We start from the raw sequence: 16,510 nt of genomic DNA on the forward strand, positions 1-16,510 counted from the left end.
AACAAGAATAATAAAAACCCAGAGACACATATTGGGGTTCAGGCTGAAGATCTGAGAAGCAAAGCAGCCAAGTTACCAGAGAGCTCTCACCTCTACCAGTGCTGGGGCGATCCTGACCTCAATGTGGCTGGAGACTAACTGCCAAGAATACTGAATGCCATGCTCTCTCTCACACACCTCTCTAATGCTGTTTCTCTTTTAGACTGATTCACTCAAATGTAGCCCTGGGTGGCCTAGAACTCACAGAGATTCATCTGCCTGTGTCTCCTGAGTCCTAGGATTAAAGGTGTGTGCCACCACTGCCCAGCTTCTATGGCTAACTAGTGTGGCTGGCTTTGCATTCTGATCCCCAGGCAAGCTTTATGAAATCATAAACAATATATTACCACAACATACCAAATACAGAGGTACACATATACACCAATATATGTCACACAAACACAAGCAGGAACATGCATGGCCATGGACACACTGGTACCCAAATATTTCTACTTGTGCAGGCACACATATACATTGATATGTATGCATACAAACACAAACACACATATGCATGTGTACACCTAAACCCAAGCCTGCATCTTTGATGTGGCACCTTCCCTCGGTCTGCAAAGACCCTCTGAAAAACACTCCCCTGGGCTCCTGTGGCTGGTGGTTCCACTTCCCTGCCACCCATTTCTGAACCATCCTTCCTGATTTTCAGCCAAGATACTGGGGGCGGGGATGTGCATGTGTGTGTAATGTATGTGTGTGGTATGTGTACACGTGTGGTGTGTGTGTGTGTGTGTGTGTGTGTGTGTGTGTGTGTGTGTGTGTGTGTGTTAGAATCTCAATCTCTGTTGAGATGGGCTGCAAATGTTTGGCTTTGTTTATAACAAGGGGTGGCAACTAAACGGATGCCACAAGCATTTCTAAATATAGGGTGCTGGTGACATGTGGCAGGCACCTACAGCAAGAGGCCAGACTCGGAGACCTCTTCCTGCTCTTTGCCCTCTAATCAGCCCGTTGAAGCTGTAGATAGGCTGCCCCACAAATGGTGCCAGGGAGGCACGAGCTGTAAGCTGGAGGAGACCTCGTCCTTCAGAAGCATGCAGATGATGGTGGACTAGATTTCACCTGCATTTGGCAGGGAGAACACTCAGGGATTGCACCTGTAGTACTGAGGTAGGGGAACTGTGGTCAGAATGGACTTCATTTCCATGTTTGCTCTGATAACCAGGGACCCTGCCAATGTTCTTCCCATTGCTTTCCTCCTTGTCCCATACTGTGAGTAACTCTTTAGGTCCCACTGCTAGAAGATACCGGGAAGAGTAAAACTCAGTGGGCTTGTACTGAATAATCTTGGGCATCTCCACCAGGGAGCTCAGAGTCAGCCCTCAGGCCCTGCAGGATATGACAACTCTACCCCGCTGGGCCTTGCACCCCAGCCAACATTTATTCTTCAAAAGAGATGTGTACATAAGAGATGTGCTCTTCCCTGCTTTCAGGCTTCCCACATACCATTTCACCTCCAGATTTCAGGGAATAGCACAGTTTCTAACTGGAAGACATGCAAGCAACACATTCAGAATTCAGGGAGTCTAGCCAATACCTGTCCACTTACTTTTTTGATGCATATTGGTCCAGGAGGTACCTGGTTTGGATATTTCGATATGACTGATCGAAATGCTTGTGTCTTTTCTGGTAGAAAGGGACTGCCACCAGAGACATCTTGGCTGCTTCTGGAAGAGAAAAGCCCATGAGGAGTCATGTCTTGTGATCTCCACCTGTAAATTCTGTATCATTCCAAAGAAGAAGGTGGGACTGGGGCAATGGCTCTGTGGAAATGGTGCTTGGTGTATAAGCACAGAGCCCTGCAAAGCATCCCCAGCACACATGGAGAAGACTTAGTCCTACATGCCTGTAACTCTAAGCTGAAGGTTGCAGACTGGCTAAAGGAGTCCAGGAGCCCACTGGCCTGCCAGTCCAGTGATTGGTGATCTCTGGGTTCAGAGAGAGACCTGTCTCAGAGTAAGATGGAGAACAATTGAGAAAGGTGCCTGGCATTGATCTCTGGCCTTCACATGTACAGAAAGAAGGAGAGACAGAGACAACAGAGAGAGCAGACATACACACAGGGGCACACACACAGACATGGATACACAGAGATACAGACACATGTACAGATAGACAAAACACACAGACAGACAGAGTGTGCGCATGCACACACACACACACACACACACACACACACACACACACACACACAAGAAAGGCTACTGTGATCCAGAGGGGGCAATGTGGAGGATTTTACACAGACAGAAATCACCCTCAGCTATAATAGTAGAATCCATAAATTTCTCTGGAACCCAGTTTTATTTTTCTGTCAGCTTCCATGAAATCAGAAACTGTGACTATATGTTGCCTTTAATTTCTTTCTTAACGGTATTTATAGAATGCCTAATGTGCTCAGGGCAATGCAAAAAGCAGTGTTAGTAAAGAGGGTAAAAATAATTTAAACAGATTAGGGAAGTAAACAAATACTCGACATGACAAGGGCCAGAGGCCACACAGAGATACTGAGTGCCCTACAAAGGAGAAGAGAGGGCAGCCAGAAAGGCCCCCATCAGGGGACATGTGGGAATCCTGAGGGGTGGGGGGGAGTGACTAAGTCACCAGACTGAGGTCAGGTGGCAGGAATGGTTCCAAAGCATGAAGGTGGGAACAGGGTGTGCAGCAGGGCATTACTCTGGGAAGGCTGCAGCCACGCCCGAAACTTCCAGTGGCTGACCCAGGGGTATTGGAAAATTGCTAACACCCCATTGTCTCCAAGGGTCATCTGAAGTCATGAACGGTGGGCTTCCAGTGTCAAGGTTGGAGCAGATGCAGGAAAGCACAAACCAAGAGAGCAATGAAACCCCAGGATGTGAAAAAGTGAGCAAGTCCAGGTGAAAATCTCCTGAGAGAATTTTGGAGCATCACAGGAATTACATGTGTTCATCTAGTGCACAAATTCACCCCAAGTAAATAAAATTCATGCCTGGCCCCTTTGGTTATCTCTATGCAGTTACTCAGAGGCAGCTCTCCTCCGTCTCTGTGAGCCTCAGTTTCTCAGACATGATACAAGGAACTGCCGGGCTTCAGCTCTGAGTGTGCCGTGTTTAGAGCCCTGAGGCTGCCACTCAGGTAAAATGACAGGAATGCCAGCTCAGGATGGAAACTGGAGGGCAGCTCAGAGAGGAGACTGCCCCCGTTCCAGTCCTCTTCATGATTCAACTGTCTATAGATTGGAACATTCACCATATTGCATAATTTACCCGGTGATCAATTCTAGTTGAGACTGTGGGATCGCAGAATTACAGACCTGAGGAAGATCCTAGAAATTATCCAAACACAGGCCAGCCCATCCCCCACTCCCCCAAGGTCAGTAAACTTCGGTCTTGGGACCTTCTATGGTTATTCCAGTATTTCTTCTATGCATATTCCAGTATTTCTTCTTAAAAAACCAACATGTTAACCAGCACACATCTCCAGAGGTCAAGTGTGCCTCCACAGATTCCACAGAGTGTGCCACCATCCCTTGGTTACAAATGTGTCATAAGACATTGCGCCCTAAGGGCCACACAGAACCAACCCAGCCAGCCTTGAAGGAGAACTCAGAGGTCAGGTGCCAGACTCCCTGGGACCTGGCTCTGTGATGTAGCCTTGGGGCTTTATTCCTAATCTCTCCAGCTCTGATATTCCACACTGATTCTATGTAATAGCTGGCACTGTGCTTGGTATAGAGTAGCAAACAACAGGCTCCATGGCTATCTCTATCACAGGGTCATTGTGACACTGAACCATGTAGACGGGAAGAGGTACCTAAAAAGCCCTCTCACTTTAGTATGGGAGAACCTCAACTGTACCTCAGCCAAGCCATCCCCAAGAAAGCAATCTGTTGCCCATGGCTGCCTGTTCTGTCTCTGGGGCCGCTGAGCAGCATTACAGAGATAGCTACCATTAAAGCTAGTTTCCTCTCTAGGATTTCTTCCTACATCCATCTGCCCTGATAAATTCTAATTCTTCATCAGAAACATAGACTATCATGTCATTCCATGTTTACTTACGTATGTATTCATGCTGCGTTAACTTTCAATTTTGTTTGTTCAAAAAGAACTCCAAACAGATGCTATGTCCCTGGTAGAACATGTCACTAGGTGCATGCTTCTGTGTGTAATGTGAGAGGACACGGGTCTTTATATCTCAATGGCCCTCTTCCCTTTAACTAGCCTGAACATCCCACTCAGTGCTCCAGGCACAGATAGAACACAGTGCCATGTATCTCTGACACTACCTCACAAGCCATCCGGTAGGCCTGGAAGTCTTCAAACACTTCATGTGTGAGGAACACACACTTTGTAGTGATTAGCAATGAACCACCCGCCTTAAGTGGTCGTGTTTCCTAGGCCCCTCACTCTGACACACAGACCCACTGCGGATACCTCCCCTGGGTGCCTTTGACAAGGGCAACAGCACTTCACTGCGCTTAATCCTATGCTTTGTCCCCCTAACGCCATCAAAGCCGGGAGTAGAGGGCTTCCCAAGTGCAGGCACTCTCCACAGTATGCATTTTTCAAAGCACAGCCTTTTGGAGCAACTGGCATATGTCTGCCAGTGCTGAACCCAAGACTACTGGATTCCAAGAAGGTAGTACCTTAGAGTTCACGGCTCGGGACAATGCCAGCTGGATCAATGCACCTGAAAGCTGTGCCTGGGACCCTCGGCTCCACCTGTCTCCTCAGACTGCTCCCAGTCTCATGCCCAGCAAGATATATCACAGGAAAAAAGAGGCCTCATGGGATCCCAGTGTGTGCTCTGCTGCCATTGCCAACTCACTTCAGAACTTCCCTGAGTCAGGCTGGCTTCCCAGCCCCATCTCTATCAATGGATCCTCCTAGAAGGGCATTCCTGTGGCCCAGAAAAAGGTCTGGGGCTGCAGTCTTGGATATTGGGTGCTCAGAAGTGAAAGGGCCCTCCAAGAGCTCACCCAGACTCACACTGCCACTGTCCTCTTTCAGAAGTACTTTAAGTGCCCCCACACATACCCAAAAAGATGAGTAGCACCTCTTCTCCAAAGGGCAGGTTCTGATGATCCCTTGTAGTTCAGAAGCACAGAGAGGTTTTGGTTCTGGGGACCTCAAGGCCCGAACTCTCACAGTGCCAGGCTACTGTGTGGTTCACTGTAAAACCAGGGGACTGAACTAATACTCCTCTAAATACCCATCGCCTCCAGCAGCGTGTGTCAGTGGCTGTACGTAACTAACATCATAGGCAATGCTGACCAGTAATGCCAAACCCTTTCAGATGAACACGCCCTGCCTGCCCAAAGGACTGTTGCATTCCAGCAGAGCCAAGACACCAGCTGCTCCTTTGACCACTCCCAGACACTTTCCACCTCAGGCCAGCTCTGGAACCACACCCGCGGGCCCCTGACATGTTTAGGAATTATGACACCACCATGAAACTCGAGCCTGTCCCCAGTGCTGGGGCTCTGTGTCTGTGATGTACCTTGTTCTGGGCCCACCCTGCAAGGGACAGTGGGAACAACCTCTTTTGTGTCACTAAACTCAGTTTTAGTTTGTGAAGATATGTCAGGTTGAAAGCATTTACTCCTATGCAATTAAAGAAATTACTTATAAGGCTAAAAATGCCTAAGTTCATAGACACATGGAATGAAAATAATTCAAGGAGGAAGGGAGAATCAGCCGACACAGTATAGACCACAAGGAACAAGCCCCAAGTTCATGAGATGGATTTTTCACCCTGCTCATTCATATTAGGACCTATTTGTCCAAAGAGCTTTCAAAATGACTTATTGCCAAAAAGGACCACCAAAACAACTGGGCACAAATCAAGCCTTGGGGTCATTGAAAATCAATTAAACATGGCTGGGTTCAGCAGCACCCCTCCTTTGAGAGCCTTGGTGTGAAATATAGAAGGGTCCAACTATTTTTATTCACAAAGTGCTCGGCTGTCTTTGAGGGCTCACTGGCTCCCCATAATACTTTAATAGTGTTGAATTTGACTCAGAAATGATCCCAGGCAGCTCCCACTTGGGCAATCCTTACAGCAACCCACAGCAACACCCTATTTCACAGAAGCCACCAAAACCATAGAGTTCTAGTGACAATTGCCCTGGTTCTGCCTGGACTGTGTAACAGTCCTTGGGTGATAAGCCCCCTGGTTCGTGTGAATTTCATACAAATGTGCTGCAAATATGACCTAACAGCCTTGCCGAGCATTCGGCAGCTTACCCTGATTCTGCTTTTGCAGACCCAGAAGTGCCAGTCAGTGAGCTCATGGGCACAGCATCTCCAGAGGGCACATGGAGTTGGCATGGGCCCCAGAAACTAAGCTCTTGGCGCCTAGAACAGGTTTTTATCTGGGGCCCCAATTTATTCAATATCACCTTTAAGTGTCTTGGTTCCATGTGCTCTTTGCTTCCTGTTTTTATTGCACCCAGTAAGGAAGGAATGTGGGGCAGGTGACAGAGAAAGTTTTTGTTTCTGGCCCTCGAATGTAGCATGAACCCCTCCCTACCCCCCCACCCCGCCCCCCGCCCCATGTTGGCAGGTGCTTCTGTCTGCACACAGCTCTGTATAAGGCATGGAGCTGGAGACCTGCAAGATCCAAACTCCAAATGTACAAGGCAAGGAAACCCAACAACCCACAATTGTCCTTTCACTGAGAACACTTGAACCTCCTACCCAGCCCTGCCCAAGCTCTAAGCAGAATGCCTAGTGATTTTCTGCCCTCCGCCCCACAAGAAAATATCCTTCTTCTAGTCAACCCTCTCTTCCTCCCTTCATCTCTGATCCTTTGTAAGAACCCCAGCTAATTTGGGAACAGTTTTAAAAAATAAAAAGGGCAGGAAACCCAGGGGGCACAACCTACCAGGAAGGGGTGTCAAATCATACAACAATACAGCCCAGAACATAGGGAAATAAAGGTGTAGCTCAGTGGGTAGAGGACTAGCCTAGCATGCCTAAGCCCTGGGTTTAATTCCCAACATGGCACAAAAACCTGGTGGTACACACCTGTGATTCCAGCACTCTGGCACTCAGGAGATGAAGGCAAGAGGATCAAAAGTTCAAGACCAGCCTGGGATATATGACCCTCCCCCTTCAAAAGTGAGGCAGAGAGGGAAGGGAAGGGAAGGGAAAGGAAGGGAAGGGAAGGGAAGGGAAGGGAAGGGAAGGGAAGGGAAGGGAAGGGAAGGGAAGGGAAGGGAAGGGAAGGGAAGGGAAGGGGAACAGAAGTGGGTAGGGATTCTAGCTGAGCTGAGTGCAGTCCCAAGACAGGCACACCTTGGGTGGAATCATATGACTTGTCCTATAGTGAGGAGTATCTGCAGGTAAGTCTTTGCTCTGAACTTGACCCCCATGGGAAAGCAAATGCAGCAGGCTCTGTGGTCTCCCAAAGTCACAGCCAAGGAAAGGAGAGACTCACCCAGAGAAGAAGGGTCAGAAGAGGAGAAAGCAACTGCGGAAGAGTATCCCAGACACTGGCTGAGGACAGCAGAGCTAATTTCTCCCTGCAAAGCTCTGTGCTTCCCTCCCATTTATGGCCAGAGGAGGTGCTATATTTAGGCACAGGACTGCCTCTCTAACCCATACCTGTATCATAAATCACTGACTCTCACTAGAGGAGAAGCACCCGATGCAAGGGGGCGAATAAAACTAGGAAGTAGAAAGTGCTGGTACCAAGTCCCAGGGTGCTCCACTCTTTGCCCCTCTGGCCACTGTCCAGAAGAGGGAGCAGACACTGGCATTGCATCGACCCAGATGCAGACACAGGATGTGAGAGTCAGACCCAAATTCTCAGGCATGTTTTCGCATTCACCAAAGGCTCCCTGACGTGTGTTGTGGTGCTTCTCTATGTGAGCATCCATAAATATCCAGGTCACCTGTTAGCCAGAGCACGTATCGGCAGGGAAGACGTGTGTGTGTGTGTGTGTGTGTGTGTGTGTGTGTGTGTGTGTGTGTTGATTTAGAAAACTACTCCAATCTGGGTGTGGCCTTATCGTGGGAAAATTTAACAGGAGCTGCCCACCTGAGAGGGGACAGCCTGTGGGGCAAGCTCAGTCTTATTTATGGTCTTCACACTGTGCAGCCTGTGACCTGCAGGGATAACGGCAGGTGTCCATCTTTTCACGCAGCATGTGTCCAAGTAAAAATAACATGCACCTGGCATGGTCATGCTGCCAAGAGGAGGAATCTGAAGGGGACGATGGCTGTCGCTTGAGGACTCTAGCCAGTCAGCCCCACAGAGCTCTGTATTGCTGTCTTAGGTTGTGTGCAGTAGCAAACACCTAGAAGTTTTCTGTGAAAACTATGCTTGCAAAGTACCTGGAGGCCTTTAAAGAAATCCATGTTCCCACATCTGGTTTGTCAGAATAAGTTGAGGAACAAGCTAAAAGTATCAGAAAGGCCTAAGGTAAAGGCCACTACTATCTTATCTAAAAGCCCCCTGGATATTTAATCAGTGACTTGTGCACTTTAATTTTGTGTCTTGTTTTCCCTAGGATCCCAGTGGCCTAATATATGTGTCCCATTTCAACTTGACACAAACAAGAGTCATTGGGGAAGACTGGCTCTCAACTGAGAAAATGCCACCATAAGATTGCCCTATATGACGACCTTTAATCCTACCACTTGGGAGGCAGAGGCAGGTGAATCTCTGTGAGTTCAAGGCCAGCCTAGACTACAGAGCAAGTTCCAGGACAGGCTCCATAGCTACTGATAAACCCTGTCTGGGGGGGAAAAGATTGGCCTATATTACAAGTTTGTGGGGAGTTTTCTTAATTAGTGATTACTGTGGAAGCACTCAGCCCATTGTAGAATGTGCTACCTCTGGGCAGGTGGTCCTGGGTTCTATAAGAAAGCAGGCTGGCCAGGCGTTGATGGTGCACGTCTTTAATCCCAGCACTCGGGAGGCAGAGGCAGGCGGATCTCTGTGAGTTCAAGGCCAGTCTGGTCTACAAGAGCTAGTTCCACGACAGGCTCCAAAGCCACAGAGAAACCCTGTCTCGAAAAACAAAAAAACAAAACAACAACAACAAAAAAAAAAGAAAGTAGGCTGAACAAGCCATGGGAGCAAGTCAGTAAGCAGTTCCCCTCCATAGTATCTGCTTCAGTTCCTGCTTTCAGATTCCTGTCCTGACTTCTTTTGATGTTGGACTATGATGTGGAACTGTAAGCTGACATAAACTCTTTCCTCTCCAAGTCTTGTGTATGGTGCTTTATAACAGCCATAGAAACCATAACTAAGACAGAAACTGGAAGCAATTGGTAGGGCATTGCTGTGACTGACTTGACTATATTTGGAGGAGGACTGTGGGAGGACTTTGGAACTTAGAGCTAGAAAAGCCATTCAGTGCTAAGAGCTTAATGAGCTATTTGGGGACTTGGAAGATAATCCCAAGAGTAGGGTAGATAGTAGAGGCTCAACTTGTGAAGGTTTCTACATGGCAATTTGTGTGATGTTTTGTATTAAGAATCTGTGGTAGCTGGTCAGCTGGAACTAAGGAATATGCTGCCATTAACAAGCGAACCACTGAAGCGAAACCTTTGCTTTGCTGGGACAATTGTGGCTCGTCAGTTGGATTAAGAAGAGGCTAGCATCACTGAGGTGACATCTTCTGAGGAGTGTTTCCTCAGGGTCGGCACTCAGAAGCTGTGGTCCATGGAGAGCCAAGTCTGTACCTAATGCTGGCAGCTGAACTTGGTAATGTATAAGAGTTTCCAAGTCGGTACTGATTTTGAAGGCATGTGGGGTCACAGAGAGCAGCTGAGGCTTGGCATCATGAGAGGCCATTGGTCAATGGGTCAGCCTCCTTTGCAGTAAAACCTCCAGAATGGACAGAGGCTTAGCATCACGTGTCATAGTCCCTGAAGAGAGCCTAGGAGAGGCTACTAGTGAAAGTGCAGTAGCCCAGTTGCAGCAGGAACCCCAGAATTTTGGAGTGACTTGGACAGCTTATCTGTGAGTTCCCAACAGACAATACCTTGAGGAGCCATCAGGGTGGTGTGTAGAGAGCTTTACAACTGGTCCTAGCACCAGGAATGCACTTCACTCTTTGATACTAGGTTCAGATAAACCATGGACTAGGGCAAAGCTGTCTAGATCCTAAGGAGTATATACACCTTCCTTCTGACACTATTGCAGAGGTGTCTCAGTGGTCTTGCAGCTGCCCGAGACCAGGCTTCTCTCAGTGAGTCCCGGAAGTACACACCTCTCTAGGCTCTGTGTGGATTCTTCCTCAACTGTAGGGCACTGTGTACTGGTTTGTACTAGTTTGTACACAGTAGGACCATTCTGGAAAGCTTAAAATCCCACTTAATAAGTCTGTGTACAGCAATTTCCTAATCCAATCTCTTGGGCTGCCACACTGGAAGACCACAGCCTGGGGGTTTGCTAATGGCAGTACTTTATTTCTTTCAATTCTGGAGGCTGTAGGGCAGGTGGGAACAGCTTTATAATCCACAGACTGCACCTCCTGACTGTGCCCTCTGTAAAGGAAGGAACAGGAAACTTTGTGGGTTTCTTTTTAAAGTCCCTATAAACCCCTTGTTCCTGGGCCTCATCACTTCCCATAATCCCCACACCCTCACTATCCCCCTGTGGGTGCAGATTTCCCCAAGCGGGAGCTGGAGAGATAGCTCAGTGGTTAAGAGCAGTGGCTGCTCTTCCAGAGGACCTGAGTTCAATTCCTAGCAACCATATAGTGACTCACAACCATCCATAATGAGATCTGGTGCCCTCTTCTGGCCTGCAGGCATACATGTGCAGACAGAACACTGTATACATAATAAAAAAATCTTAGCTGGGCGCTGACGCACACCTTTAATCCCAGCACTCGGGAGGCAGAGGCAGGCAGATCTCTGTGAGTTCAAGATCAGCCTGGTCTACAAGAGCTAGTTCCAGGACAGCCTCCAAAGCCACAGAGAAACCCGGTCTTGAAAAACAAAAACAAAACAAAACAAAACAAAACAAAAAACCAAAAGAACAACAAAAAAATCTTACTGTATACATAATGAAAAAATCTTTAAAAAAAAAGAAAAAAGGAAGGAGATGGAGAAAGAAAGAAAGGAAGGAAGAAAGAAAGAAAGAAAGAAAGAAAGAAAGAAAGAAAGAAAGAATTTCCCCCAAGTAATAGGGAACAGGAATCTTCAGGCCACAGAGGAAGTCCCAAGGTCATGCTGTCTTCACTTATGAGGGACCAGTTCTGCCCTCCCCTGTATATCCAGACATGGTGCACTGCACCTCTCTTGCATGTAATGTGGCTGCAGAAAGTACATTATAATGTTGCATTCCTCCTCAGCGAAATCTCAATTACCTGGGTTCCCATTGCCAACCCCCTCAGTACTGTCTCAGGAGGCTAGCCTCAACAGAACTCCCCCCACTTGTTTATTTAGTTACTTAATTTGCACTGTGCACAGTGCACAGTGCTCTGTGGTACAGGAAGTCTGTTTCCTAAAACACTGCATCTGAGGATAGAGGAGAATCCTGATGTGAGGCAGCCAAGTCTTCCCCTGGGGATAAATGCCCCTTCTGCACTGTATTAGGATGCATTTAGATAAACTTGGCCTTTTATTCCTCCCTGAGACTCTGCCATTGGCATCTATATGGAGTGGACCTGCCACAGACTGAACCTTGAATAGCCAAATGGCAAGAGACAAAGCATAGACAGCAGGACTTACTGGACTTACCTTGGGGTGTTGGTTCTTCACCAGATTCCCAAGGGTGACACCAGCAATCCCCTCATTGCTGAAGCTTATAGATGGGTTCCTGTCATGTACCATAAAAACAAACAAACAAACAAAAATCCAACTTCAGTAATTTTATGTTCAAATCCCCATCTGGATTTACCTTTTACTGCAACTTAGTAAAAGGTCTATATGGAATGTCTCCGTAAATAAGAAGAGAGACCAAAAGCCGAAGTGGGAACACAAAGATTTCGATCTTACAAAACTCTGGGGTCTTTAGTATGTGGACCAAAATAAATCTGGAGGATTTGGTTAAGAAACCACATAGTCAAAACTGTTGTTCAACTCAGAAACTTGAGAAGAACCTGAAAGAAATAAAATCACTCTTTAGTTATTCATTTTCATGTATCATGTCTTAGAAAATAGAAATAAATAGAAGGTGGTCTAATGTGCTATGGAAAATATCCATCCAACTGGCCAGACCCTCAAACTGTTCATGATCAGAAAAGTCCCTGGTTCAATGCAGAGTGACCCACACCTTTAATCCCAACACTCAGGAGGCAGAGGCAGGAGGATCTCTGTGAGTTCAAGGCCAGTCTTGTCTGGCCTTGAACTCACAGGCCAGACAAGAGAGAAGGAAAGAGAGAGGGAGGGGGGAGAGAGGGAAGGAAGGAAGGAAGGAAGGAAGGAAGGAAGGAAGGAAGGAAAGAAGGAAGAAAAAGGCCCTGGAAGTCAGGACAGCTCAGGGGGGAGACAGCTAAGCATGCTGGAAAGGCAATACTGCTCCAGGTAATTGCCCGAAGAGATGAGCAAGGGATCTGCCATCTTCCCTATGTGAGTGTGGGAATACCCTTCAGCCTCTATTTTCTCCTCTCAGAAATGAGAAAAAGAAGATGGGGTCTGGTGAACCTTCTCCAGGGCCGTGAGCAGCAGCTGCTCCAACCAGCCCCACCCCCACTGCACCCAGGGCTTTCTCTGGAATAGTGTGATACCTGTGGACTCACCTCTACCCATGACCACTGGAGTAGCTGGGAGCTGTGGTAACAGCTTGCACATGTATGCTACTGCCATCCACCATAACACAGAAACCATCCATAGAAAAATCAACCCTCTTAGAGGTGGCATTGGGGCTGAAGGCATCAGTGACCACATACTAGTTACACAGTATACCCTGCCTTGACTTCCAGATTCCAAATCCATAAATTTTTTATAGTTTGTGTTTTTCTATTTCCCCACTGTTCATGTGGACTTGTCCAGAGAAAGGGAATCCATGCCTTTAAATCCAGTGGGATGTCACATATTTCCTTGTGGCTATTGGTGAGATGTGACCCCATTCTGGGGTCTCTGTTTTTCCCTAGCTCTTAGTCAAACACAGTTCATAGAAAACATTTAATAATGAGGGTCTCTTGTCAACTGACTTGTTAAACATTGTGATAGTTTGAATGTAATTGGCTCCCATAATCTCAGGGAATGGCATTATTAGGAGGTGTGGTTTGTTGGATTAGGTGTGTGTGGTCTTGTTGGCGGAAGCTTGTCATTGTGGAGCTAGGTTTGAGATCTGATATGTGTTCAAGCTACCACCCAGTGTGACAGTCCATTTCCTGTTGCCTTCTGATGAAGATGTAGCCAGCACCATGTCTGCCAGCACATGGTCATGCTCCCTGCCATGATGATAATGGGCTGACCCTCTAAACTGTAAGCCAGCCAGCAATGAAATATTTCTCTTTATAAGAGTTGACATGGTCAAATTGTCTCTTCACAACAATAGAAACCCTAAGACACACGCACACAAAGTATTTTTCCTACTCTTATTTTATCCCCCTATTATTGGGAACTATTAAGGCAAATGCTCAACTTCCTTAATTGATCCTTTTCTATAATATTGACTGTAGGGAGACACCGTAACCATGTCTCCTAAGGGCTGGCTACAGGTGTGCCTGACCATGCCTGTCAAGGCGTGGTCAAGGTGATGTCAGGATAACGCAGGATGGGCGCTAAGGAACCTCGAGCACATGGAAGCTCTTTTCTTCTTCTCCTTTCCCTTCTCCCTGGCCTTGCTGCTCTGACTTGAGTTTGGCTGGTATTTATCTCAATAAAGATATCTTGACCTTACAGATTACAGATTGTCTCCTGGATCACGCAATAATTGACCTTACTTTGTACTCCCAGTGAAGTTATCTGGTGTCTCTCCTGAGACCAATGACAGTGTGACATGCTACACTTCAGATCTTGGGTGAGGGCTTTCCTAACTATACCTGCCACCGTCAACAGACCCAGAAATGCACTCCACCTGAAGTGGAACTGAGATAATAAGGCCCAAGTTCTCACACAGGAAGGATGAGGGACCACACACAGCTTCTCTTAGTAGGTCGACCTTCATGTTAAGACAAGCGTGGTTTCTGTGGCATGAGGTCACTTGCCCGGCCTGCATACTTGGTGTCTCTGTAATGGAGCCCAAAGGTTTTCCATATTCTGTAGATCAAAACATATCCTAGGAAACCCATCAACAGATCTCTGCAGGGTACCTTTTCAGGTATCACGTGTGCAACACTCTGGCACTAGCTCCATTGCATTCAATCCAAGCTACGTGCCCAGGCCACGGCGGCAGGAAGCCCAGGACTCAGAGCAGCAGCAGGAGGCTTTCCCTCAGTCTGCAAAGGTCTGTCTTCAGCAGGCCAGGGGTGAAAGTGTTCTTAGCAGACAGGAAGCCACAGAGGACATGAGGCCTAGTGCGTGACTGAGAGGAACACAAGTGGCTTAGCGTGTGTATAGTCGTCTGGACACCCTCACACCCATGCATCTAGCTAGCACTTGGGGTTGCAGTGAAACATCCCTGCAGCATTTTAACCTGTGAGCGTAACCCACCCAGCTGGAATTTACCAGTAGGATAGCATACTCTCTGACAACCTGTCTACACGAGGTGGCCAGGACTGCCTGCAGATGTTGACATAGACTTACTTCTTCGCTCTAACAGATCCGTCAACATCAAGCACACTATATAGAGTTAGTAGGTATATCTTCAATCAAATGTGAAGGTTGAATTTTACCCTGTGGGTTCTATGAACAGGCATCAACCTTTAGAAACATCTGACTTGGTGTTTGCATTTACTTCTTACAGGTTAGGGTGTATGAACATGCCCATGTTAGTGTGTACATGTGTGTGTACATGTAAGTTTGCACGTACTGAGAAAACAGAAGTTTTCGGCATCTTCTTCAATCACTTTCACCTTGTGTTTTTTGAGGCAGGGCCTCTCGATGAACCAGGAGTTCACTGACTCTGCTACACTGGCTAACCAATATGCTCCAGGGAGCTGCCTGTTTCTGCACCCCAGCACTGGGGTTGAGAAGTATGCCACAGCATCCGGAGTGTATGTAGGTGCTAGGATCCAAACTGAGGTCCTGAGGCTTGTGTGGCAAGTGCATTATGGACTGAGCCATATCCAGCCCCCAGGGAGTTTACTCCTACCGTGGCTTCAATGAGCCATGCTCAGGTGGCAGGCAGCTAGGTTTTGATGGAGAGCCAGAGCTGTAAGCCGCCGGAATCAAGGGCACCGGCTCAGGTGGATTGTTTGTTTGTTAATCTATTCTTGGAGCTGAATGCCTATTGAGAATCCCTTCAGCTGCCCTGGGCCTTGACTTCCTCATTGGCACAGTGGGAATCGGATTAGATACTCCTAGTTTAAGCCCCAAGAGGCTCTGGGCTCAGTTCTGCATGACCGTGCTCTGAGCCTAAGCTTGCTGCACAGGGCTGTGTGGCCAGCTGCCTGGCCCACAGCAGGCAGGCTCCAGGAAACAGTAGTGAAGTCTCAGATAAGCCATGCCAACGAGGATTCCATTCTGAAAACACTCAGAGGCTCAAAGATTAGCAGCAATGTGCCATGCCACGTGTTTACAAGAACAGTGGCTGCAATAAAATAAAAGTGGCACAAGAGTCCATTCTGCTGGCCCTGCCTGTCCTGGCAAGGCACGGAGCAAACAGTGTGACCACTGGCCTAAAAAGAGAGCTGATGGGGTAAGGACCAACCCAGGCTGAACCACAACTGTCATACTGCAGAGATTCCTGAGAACAGCACCCTTACCTTCACCTCACCTGAAAGAGTAGAAAACATGGTCCTGAGGAAGCTGTAAAAAGCCAGTAAAGCTAGGTGACGCATACCATTAATCCCAGTACTCAGGAGGCAGAGGCAGGTAGATCTCTGTGAGTTCCAGGCCAGCTTGGACTACAGAATGAGTTCTAGGACAGGCTCCAAAGCTACACAGAGAAACCGTGTCTTGGAGAAAAAAAAAAAAAAAAGAGTGGAAACCATGGTCCAGAGAGGTCTATAAAAAGCCAGTAGAAGGCTCTGAACTAAAATTCACCACTTTGGATTCCTAGCCTGGGAGGAATGAGAGGAAGACAAAGTCAGACTATGATGAAAGTCTGGGCTACCACTTCATCCAACATAGAACTGGGACAGAACTCCAGCTCAGGAGGCCAAAGTGAGTGTGGGGAGAGCACACATGTGAGCCCAGTGTGCTGAGCAACTTTCAGGGATCCATGTAGCTTGGGCAACACACCGTCAACAACAGGGGTGGGAAGTCCCAAGTACTTTAAATAGCCACATTTATAAACAGCCACTGGAGTCTGGTGTGGTGGGGCAGCCCTATAATCTCAGCCTTTGTGGGTGAAGGAGGGGAGATCAAGAGCTCAAGGCCATCTTTAGTTACATAGCAAGTTCAAGACTAGCCCAAGCCCCATGAGACCCAATCTCTAAGGAAAACTAAATAAACAACTGTACTCATCC

General features: G+C 47.6%; 1 protein-coding gene across 1 annotated transcript in view; it reads right to left on the reverse strand.

The window, feature by feature from the left end:
• Positions 1 to 11,882, reverse strand: part of Myom2 (myomesin 2) — a 78,656-nt gene extending 66,774 nt beyond the window's left edge. Inside the window, exons 1-2 of the mRNA XM_027387747.2 lie at positions 11,730 to 11,882; positions 1,601 to 1,718 (exon numbers count right to left, since the gene is read on the reverse strand). Coding sequence (XP_027243548.1) covers positions 1,601 to 1,707 — 107 coding nt within the window. The 5' untranslated portion in view covers positions 1,708 to 1,718; positions 11,730 to 11,882. The remainder of the gene's footprint in view (positions 1 to 1,600; positions 1,719 to 11,729) is intronic.
• Positions 11,883 to 16,510: the final 4,628 nt, after the last annotated feature.

Source organism: Cricetulus griseus (assembly GCF_003668045.3).
Source record: "Cricetulus griseus strain 17A/GY chromosome 1 unlocalized genomic scaffold, alternate assembly CriGri-PICRH-1.0 chr1_1, whole genome shotgun sequence".
Classification (NCBI taxonomy): domain Eukaryota; kingdom Metazoa; phylum Chordata; class Mammalia; order Rodentia; family Cricetidae; genus Cricetulus; species Cricetulus griseus.